This window comes from Bactrocera latifrons, unplaced genomic scaffold (genome assembly GCF_001853355.1).
Source record: "Bactrocera latifrons isolate USDA-ARS-PBARC rearing strain unplaced genomic scaffold, ASM185335v1 scaffold_29, whole genome shotgun sequence".
Taxonomy (NCBI): domain Eukaryota; kingdom Metazoa; phylum Arthropoda; class Insecta; order Diptera; family Tephritidae; genus Bactrocera; species Bactrocera latifrons.
In genome coordinates this window covers 28,399-38,684 of record NW_017536518.1, presented here as the reverse complement: position 1 = coordinate 38,684, position 10,286 = coordinate 28,399, and the positions used below count along the sequence as shown (strand labels likewise).

The window sequence follows — 10,286 nt, the reverse complement described above, 5'->3', positions numbered from 1 at the left end:
TTGACTGGTAGCTGGCAAATGACACGCGTGATGTTTTAACCCAAAGYCTGAATCGACGCGGGATTGTGCGCATAGGCTTTAAACTTTACATATCCCCAAAGGAAAAAGTTTACCGGTGTGATATCACACAATCTTGGTGGCCAATCGGCCGGGCCAAAACGTGAAATTATCTAATCACTGAAGTGTTCTCTCAATAAATCCATTTATCGATGCGCCATAATAAGGAAGTGACGCCGTCTTGTWGCGACGAGCTTCAATATTAGACATCAAATATTCGGCTATCATAGCGCGATAACGGTCGCCATTGACGATTACTTCGTCGTCGGCATCATTAATATGGACCTATGACTCCACCGGCCCACAAACCATACCAAACCGTTCTTTTTACCTGGATGAAAAAGCAGCTATTGAATCTCTTCAAGTTGCTCTTCATCCATTTTACTTATTTACATACCGCTTGAGCCAGAAATGGCCGTCATCATTGAACAATGTTTAGCTCGAAAACGTCAGATCTTCTGGGAASTTTTTAAGCGCCTTAAGAGTGAGGCGATGTCGCTTGGGAAGATCGACCAGCTAAAGTTCTTGCACAAGCAGTATTTTGTACGCTTCCAACTTAGGATCTGGACGTAAAATGCGGCAAATCGACTGCCACCGGTCTTCGTGTTCCTCACTGCATATAATGGATGTTGGGTCTCAAGATGGGCCTTCGATCYTCAAAACTGAAATCTACACAGTCGGCTATTCAAACAGGCTTCATCAACGCCGTTCACATGCCCTATTGACTTTACTAAAAGACTTGAATGAGTCAAACCTCATCTCCTACTACTTAAAAACATTAGAAAATTTGTTTTCAAGAAAGTTACGTAAGTTTTCTCCCATGTGCCTGCTATCTCAATGTAGTATTATACACTCGATCATTTCATTGGACGTGTAAGTTTCCACAAAACTCTCCACAACTACCCGAATACGTTGACGTATAATTTATTTCTTGAGAAATTTGAAAAAACCTTCATTGTCTGTGAAATTCCTTTGTCAAATCACTTGGAAATATTTTAAAAATTATTAGTAAACTAAAATACAAAACTTAAAAATCAAAAATATATAATTCGTTTCTCTCACGTGCATGTCCAAYACATAATTTCATTTTATAAAACCCAATAAGCAAACAATATGAAATCCCAAAGATTTCTGTCAAATTACAAGTGCGAATGTTATGGCCATACATTTTGCAATTGTCCCGACAAGACGATGCAGAGCTCGATGTTCATGGAGAATGTTTACGATGTCGCCGAAACCTTGGCACAGATAATGGTCATTTGTGGCATTCATCAAGCAAAGGCTAAAGCCGCCATTGATGTGATCATTTACTCTTTTATACATTACGATGAGATACGGCATCGCATCGATACAGTGCCTCGTAAGCGGCTCTGTAAGGAGGATCTCATACATGATCTCGGCCGCAAGTGCTTGATGAGTCGCATGGAGGCGCAGCTCACTTACTCTATCATCAAGCGTGCTTTCAAGGTAAGAAAAACTAAAAGTGCTCGATCTAATTACTCTAAAAATCCTGTAAACATTTGTATATTTTGTTATTTCTCTGCCTAAAGGCTTTCTATCATGGTACCAGTGAGGGTGGCATACGCAATCCGATATTGGAGGCGCAAATGGTGCACTCACAGGAGTGTTTATGGGTGCACGCTGCCAAGCGCACCGCGCAAATCTATGCCAGTTACGAAGGCATGTTCTTTACAGCACAAAAGAATTATGAATCTTTAATTAAATGCGTATACAAGAAGCTTTATGATCGCATGCAAAGTCGTTCTAGTCCGCTTGTATTGAGCGATTGCTCGTGTACGGGCTGTGTACAGCGTACCGTAGTTGAATTACCAAAGCCATCGAAAAGTATGTATAGCATACATGGTCCCATCAATGAAGAAGACTCCACGAACTTGCGAGTTTTACCCGTTGTAAAYGGCAGTGACGTAGATCAGACTTGTGATGTGAAGGGATATGTCTCCACTAAAGGCTTGCGAACGGATGATGGCACCGTTTCGAGTACGTCTGTAAATTTGCCACGTTGTTATAAATGCAATTGTCCACGTTTGATATGCGATTGTGATGTGGAGCTGGAGACCGGTATTGTAAATGTTGAATGTGGACAGGGACCGTACAAATGTCTTTGGGTACGCATGGATGAAAATGATGAAGTACTAAARAAGCCATGCTTAGAATTGCCCGAAGAACATGAGTGTCCCATCGATTGTGATGGTGAGAGCGCTGTATGCGATGCCGAATGCGAATGCGATTGTGAGAGTTGTGAATGTCAACCAGAGGAATCGTCGGACTATGATGAATCAGAAACCGTCGACGAGAAGGCTGAGGAGGAGGAACAGTTTTCCATTGAACCGACATCTTCAATTCAATGYAACACATCAGGTCATCGTTTACCTGGAGAGTATGATGATTGCCGTGTACCCATAGCTTATGTGGTCGAAGAAGAAGCTGAACAGCCGACAACCATCGCAACGGTAGTGGAGCATAAAAATGAGGGAAGTCTTACCAGCACTGAAGTAGCTGGGGATGAGGAAAATGAAGTTGTGGAGATCAATAARCTCTTGGGAACAATGATTTAAATTTTTCAGTATTTACGAGTAACTTTCGTTGGAAACTTGASAAATTAACGTTTCGAAAAACATATTCGCTTTGAGACACTTTGTAATGATTTTTGTGATACTTCAAAAAAAAACGATTAAAAATAGTAAATGTTTTAAAATGCTTGCCGTTTTTCTTTAGTAACCAGAAATGGAATTTAGTTGCTAAGTTAGTTGATCTGGCTGAAAAAGACAGGAACATTTGGCACACAAGATAAAAGGCAAGTTTTACAAGGTCTTTACAATGCTTGAGCTTACAGTGGCCATTGTAGAATGCGAAAAGTAGTCTAAGTTTCTCCCTTGGAGTGTCATATTTAAACCTGCTGAGTTTATAACTAATTGCAAATATCTCTATCCAGAGTGTAGTTTGCCTGGTACTCTACCGTGTCAGACTTGATCCAGTAGACTACAATTTCGAGACTGCTTTTCAAATACTTAAAAAAAATGTATTCTTCTTCTTTAACGTGGTGTTGACACCGCTTACGCGGTTATAGCCGAGTTAACAACAGCAAGACTGTTTTTTTTTAATTTTCATTGAGGGCGTTTTTTACGTGGCGGCTCAAACCAAGCGCACAACACTTCTTAGGAGAGGGTGATAACGCCTTGTAAATTTGAAAACCACCATCATTTCAATTCACACCAAACTTTCTCAAATCGTATCGATAAACTGTTACTTTGTCGCACCGTTAACGTATGGTCGACTTTGAGGAACACCTTGGCCAAATAAAAAAATCTCAGGAAAGAGCAAATAAGAAAAAAATTTAAAAGTCTAAATACCAAAATTAAAAAAAAAAAATATTGAGTTAATTACCATTTATACAAAATTCCACAACTCCAATCTAAATAAGGTTCAAGATGCAAGAAGAAACACATCAAATTAGTGAAAAAGTACTAACTATGTAAGCATTAAAAAGATACAAAACGAATAACAAAACACAATTACGATAAAATAATGCCAACAACAGCAACCACTATAAAAGAATCATATCGATAATTTACCTACATCAACGAGTTTGAACATTTGATATGCGGTTGACGGTCGATCGTTATCTCGTGTTGCAGCGACCGTTGCTGGGGATTCCTAGATAAATTCACGTGCATTTTTTTCATTTGATTCTCAATCAGTCGAGTTTGTGTGCCAACCGACCGTTGTTGGTGGCACATATTATCGTAGGTATGCATGTATGTTTCTGCGATACCCACATCTATGGTGTAATTTCTGGTGGCATGTCGTACAGGTGACGTTCATTGCTGCTGATGAGCTCTGATTTCACAGCAGGCACACATTTGACTAGCCACTAAAACTTCCAAGAAAAGAGCCAGCAGGAAAAATATTATTACGTAASCGTTTAGAAACGTGGATAAGTATCGTATTTAACGGTAATAAACTTTTGAGCCTTTTTACCGCCGTTACCACGACAGTCGGGTCTACGTAGCAGGAAGGGACCCGGATTTTTTATCCGACCAAGGACTATCAATTCGACAGAATTCTGCCACTACAACAACAGCAACCCTCGAAAGCAAGGAACGATCTTTATATCTACTCTTACTTATGTATTGTTTAGCTATAAGTTGTTTAGACAGTAATAGTTATCTTCTGCAGAAAAGGTTTAATAATGACCCGGTTTCTCTCCTGTACGAAAATTATACTTTTCAAACTCTATGTTACAGGACTTAAAGTCTTAAGTCAGTCTGGAACATTCAGATACGACCTAACTGTGACAATTCTGGTAGTGAACGACAACAAGGCGAAATATCTCCTGTCATTAAACAAACATTCGTCGCACTCGCGTCTAGGCTCCCACGTCACTGTTGACAGTCATAACTTCAAAGCCATAGCTAATTTCGTCTATCTTGGAACCAGTATTAATAGCAACAACAATATCAAGCTCGAAATCCAACGCAAAATAACAAATAAAGTTCTCCCTCGACGAACAAAGACCAAAATCTACAAGGCACTCATCATTCCCGTCCTGCTATATGGTGCAGAGGGATGGACGATGACAACAACTGATGAGTCGATGTTACGAATTTTCGAGAAAAAGGTTCTGCGGAAGATTTATGTTCCCTTGCGCATTAGCAAACGTGAATATCGCATTCTATGGAACGATGAGCTGYAMGGGTTATACGTCGACATTGACATAGTTCAGCGAATTAAAAGACAATGGCTACGCTGGCTAGATCATGTCGTCCGAATGGACTAAAAGACTCCAGCTCTGAAAGTATTCGACRCAGTACCCGAAGAGGAAAGGTAAGACCACCACTCCATTGGAAAGACCAAGTGGAGAAGGACCTGGCTTCGTTTGGAATCTCCAATTGGCGCCACATTGTGAAAAGAAGAAACGACTAGCGCGCTGTTATTAACCCACAAGCGGTGTCTACGCCAGTAAAGAAGGGGAACGACAGAGGATTAAAATTTCTCTCTTTCAGGGTTTTTCGATGGATCTTTGGAATCAAAAATGTTTAAGAAAAATTAATTCGTTTTCTTTAAAAAAATATAAAAAAGTTGATTTAATTGAAAAGAAATATGATATGCAATTCCTACAGAGTATGCATATGGGCACATAAATGTATGGTTACCATATATTTTTAAGCACCAACTGTCTTAAAAATAACCGCATTGGATTTCATATTGCGCTTATATTGGTTTTAAATAAATGAATTTACGTCTCCAGCGGTGCCAGCTATGAGTGTGGGTATGTATATAATTATATGTAAATAGTCAACCGTTAATTGGTTAGTCCACCATCATTACAAATAAAATTTATATTAATTGGCGTTAATTGTTTGCTTATAAAAAGATGCAATTTAATAGTTGCATGTTAGAAGTTTTCGATAAAACAAAAAAAACACCTTTATCGAAGAAAATTTCGCATTGAGAAAATTMAAGTTTTCGCTCCGCTCATGCCAACTTCTCATTAAAAATACACTATTTGTAACACACAAAACCAAGTAAATTTAACTTTAAATTAACGTRAATCCACTAAATTAATGAACAACAAAAGAAACCAATTGTCGATATCTTCTCAATAAATTCTCAACATAATCAACAGCGAGGCGAAACCTTCTCACCTTTTACCGCAGCTACTATCCGGTGTCCATTTATTTGTAGAAGTGTCCTAACCCTTACAACTGCACATACCTACTCATATATTATACCATAAATGCGGCCAAGATATAAAAACATAGCTACAAAGCCCTGTAGGAAAAAATTGACTTAGTAATAATTCAAAAACGTATTTCGCTGTGGACAGGGAAGAGCTTTATTTCAGAGTACATACCATGCAAATCACTTGAGCAATTGGAAAAAAAAATTTAAACATATCCTTTTTACAATRTCTTTAAAGAAAAGTTGGAAAACAGACAAAATTGAACCTTAAGCACACTCATCCGACTTATAACGTCTTTTAGGCTCAACACTTTGTTTGTTTTTCTAATGGATAAGCTGTGATTTAACAAAAAATCTACGGGACAAGATCTTTCTTACAAGTATATTAGTGAAATCGTTTCCAAACTATATCCTTATTCTCCAAGTAAGGAATGAATTATCGTTCATACAATTTTTTTATAAATAGCAGGAAATGTGTGGAGGTTTCAAGTGTAGTCAGGTCCTTTACAACTTGGTCCTTCCAACGACGTGGAGGTATTCCTCTTCTCTGTTTTCCCCGGCGGTTACTGCGTCGAAAACTCAGAGAGCTGAAGTGTTTTCATCCATTCGGACGTCAAGTGCTCTTCATTTACTGAACAATGTCAATGTCGTCGTATGTCTCGGACAGTTCACCATTCCATTGACTACAGTATTCCCTGTTGCCAATGCGCATAGGAACATAAATCTTCCGCAGAGCCTTTYTCTCGAAACTCGTCTGATGTTGTCATCGTCCAAGCCTCTGCACCATATAGCAGGACGGGAATAATGAGTGATTTATAGTTGGGTTTTTGCTCATCCAGTGAAGACTTTACTTCTCAATTGCCTACTCATTCTGAAGTAGCACCTGTTATTCTGCGTTGAATTTCGAGACTGACGTTGTTGTGAGCTAATACTGGTTCAGAGATAGATGAAATTATCTACGACTTCAAAGTTATGACTGTCAACAGTGACGTGGCAGCCTAATGGTGAGTGCGACGACTGTTAGTTTGATGACAGAAGATATTTCGTCTTGCCCTCGTTCACTACCAGACCCATTTACTCCGCTTCCTCCAGGAGAATGGATTGAAGAAGCCGCCCACGATAAGGAGCCGCCTTGTCTGAAACCTCGTTTGGTATCGAACGGCTCGGAGAGGTCTTTCCCGATTCTGGATTATATCGTGGGATAAAATTTGACCCGGATTGAAAGAAACAACAATTTTTTGCATTTCAATATAAATTTTAATTATCGCATTAAAAATAAGTACCTGTTGAGCCATGCCAACGCTTAATCCAATTATAAACTTGAAATGGGCTTTGATTGATACGGCCTTCAGCGCCTTCAGCGCTTTCAGCGAATGACTATTAATGACTACAATGGACTAATACACTAATTCAACTAGCATTTTCTCCTACAGGGCATGCAACAAAATGGTCCTACATATATTATGTAACAACAACAAGTAGTAGTTTTTGTTTCATACGTAAGCCGAAGGAACTCGCATGCATTTGATTGAATTAATTGTATATGCAACTACTAGTTTATTGTTGTTGTGCTTCTTTTGTGGCATGCATTGCGGCAACATTATTGTGACTTTTGTATAATTCTCTCGTTTTATTGTTCTTATACTTGTTTCATTTTAGTATTAATTACTTTGGCTTCCGAAATCGAAATTTACATATTAAAGCCGTTTCAAGAACGATCAGTGCGATTGCTAACCCCAGTGGATTACAGTGAATTTAAATGGAAATCATTGATCCATTCGCAGTGCAAACAAAAACACCAAAAAAGCGGAAAAACGAAGCAAAAGCAGAGGCGCGGACTCGAACGAGTCGATAGACGACGGAAGGAGAGGATAACAATACAAAAGAGGAACACTAATGTGTGGAACACAATGCTAGCGACAGACTGCAGCAGCACGACAATGAACTGAAAATGGCGTTGTGAATCCTACTACAAGAACGTTTGTGAGGGGGCAGCAACATAACAATGGCCAGCATGTACACAAAACAACGCAGTTGTCCATTTTGCATGTACACAATTTCGTTGTGGCCATACTAATACCTGTCTCTTATACACATCTAGATGTGTATAAGAGACAGTACTAATACCTTGCACTTCAATGAAATTTTAATATTTTGTTCAAAGTGAAATTTTTAAGCAAAAAATAAGTAAATAGGTAAATTTGTTTGTTTTAAATTATCAATTGTTATTATAAATGATGTAACAGAGCTATTTTATGCTTTTATTTGTAAAATAACGTTAGGTTTTTTAGAGCTTKGAGTAATTTTACATTTTACATATTAGTGGCATCACCACTCTACCTCATCTCTCTATCTTCCATTCTACTGTCAACTCTACTGTCGTCCTACTRTCGTTGGCAAATATAGGATAAAATTGAAGTTAGCGAGAACGACAACGGTCGGCCTGCCGTCGTGTAGTCGTACAGCTGTCAAAATRGGTCCGTCCATAAGAACGTGTGTATTTTAATATTTGACAGATGTCGTTTGCAGTCTGTCGCGAGCATTGTATTCAACACATAACAGTGCACCGCCTTATACACATACACACACATGCATGTATTTAAATACGTGCTATCCACAGTACATATGTATGCATATCGTCGATCAATACAAAAGCCATTTCACAAATCGCTACAACATTACCAGGCCCAATGGTGTCCGATAGTTAGTTAGCCGCTGATTGCTGCGCCACAATTTCGTTCTTAATTTTAATTTTCACAATTTTTTTTATATTTTAATTGTTTCTGTTGTGGTGGGGTTTTTAGGTTATACACATATACCTATGTTCCTTCTGATTTTTTTGCAACTCGAGTGGAACAACATAATTCCTAGAAAGAGCCTGTAGGACTCATGTATACACTAGGCACTACTGCAGCAACAACAACAACAATATTAACAAGCGCATGGTAATCACGGTGCAGGCATCGTAAATTACTTGATCGTGGCGGACGTTGCAACATTTGCATTGACTTAATGACCAACCATGCTGCGCGCTCGTGCGCCTGTATTGGTATGGGTGACTTTAACTGAAAGGGATCGCCAACAATTAATGCTTTTGCAAGCACGAAACGCGATTACCTGGTAATTGTTGTTTAATTAGCTGTACTGCAAAGCGTAATTTTGAAGAAAATGCAAAAGAAAAAGCAAAATCGCACAGAATTGCCATTGAGATTTGCGCAAATGAGTAGAGATTATTTTCGTGTTTAGCTGTAACTTAATTATGACGATGAAAGAATGCTCCGCTCCAAATAAAATGGCACTTGAGCGAAGAAAATAATAAAGGATAAGGAGGAGGAGTTCAACGCTTCCTACTGGATATTAAAGTTAAATAGGCAACTTTCTATTCAATAACTTGTTGAAATATTGAAGATAATATCAAGATGTCACTCACATAGAACTCCTTGTTTCTATAGGTGAAAAACTTTTAATTTTTCAGCAAAATCATTTGTCATCGTCAATAACACATAGTAATCACTTGGTGTCCTGTATAGACTATAAAGGAATGTATAAGCTCCTCCCAACCAACCTTCCGGAGTTTCTGTTGAGCCATTACCGTCGTGTGTAGTCTGACGTTATTCCCTGGATCATCATTTTTCTACTTTTAGCCAGAGCTGACCGTTTATGGGCTTCCTTCAGATGATTCAATTGTCCACAGCACAGCTCCGATTTTAAGAGTTTGATCATAAGGAGCAGCTCATAGTAGACGATTCCCTGGCGATCCCACCAAAACGAAAAGCAAACCTTCATGACAGTCAATCTTGGCTTGACTCACCGCGATTCGGTCCCGAATAAAACTTCTAAAATATGGCGTATTTTCTTCTCGATCCATCGTAGACAAAATTGTACCTCATAAGACACAAATTACTAAACCCATATAGATATAAATTGGAATTCGTAGACAGTAAAGGTCGATTACGACTCTATTTGGATTTGCCGCATATGAAAAGCATCTCACCGCTTTAATGTCTGCTTAAAACTTGACTAACTATAGTAAAGTAAATAAAGCGGACGGGGATTACAAGATCATAGCATCAAGGTCCGCCAAGTAGATCGTGATTAGATGGCCATTAAACCAGACTGTTCAGGTTTGACCGACCCCGCTACCTAGAGTATCAAAATTAGGTTTAAGAAAAGCCCATCTTTCCCCACCAAAGTAAGACACGCACATAAATAAATACTATTGAATTAATACTGGAAAAACAATCGTTCGCAATTACATAAAACCAAGCGCGAAATTATTGACAGCTGTCAATTTGACAGACCTGTCGAAATACATTTTAGAGATGGTTGTCCAACTCTTCACATATTTGGTTATAAAATTTCTTGGTAATTTTCGCCTCTTAAGTGCGCAGTTTATAAAGCAACGAAGTAAAATGTTGGATACAAACAAAAATCAACAACTAAATGAGGGAATGCTTAATTACAGACTGCTGCAAGTTCCTTCAAAACAAAAATGTACCAAAGGTGCAAAAGCCGTTAATAGGTAT

At 38.6% G+C, this 10,286-nt stretch overlaps 1 protein-coding gene across 1 annotated transcript; it reads left to right on the top strand.

Annotated features, from left to right (window-relative positions):
- Positions 1 to 1,029: 1,029 nt before the first annotated feature.
- LOC108970183 lies at positions 1,030 to 2,758 on the top strand. The gene is made up of 2 exons (XM_018935394.1): positions 1,030 to 1,524; positions 1,608 to 2,758. The coding sequence occupies exons 1-2, from the start codon at positions 1,171 to 1,173 to the stop codon at positions 2,631 to 2,633; spliced, it is 1,380 nt and encodes a 459-aa protein (XP_018790939.1). The 5' UTR covers positions 1,030 to 1,170; the 3' UTR covers positions 2,634 to 2,758.
- Positions 2,759 to 10,286: the final 7,528 nt, after the last annotated feature.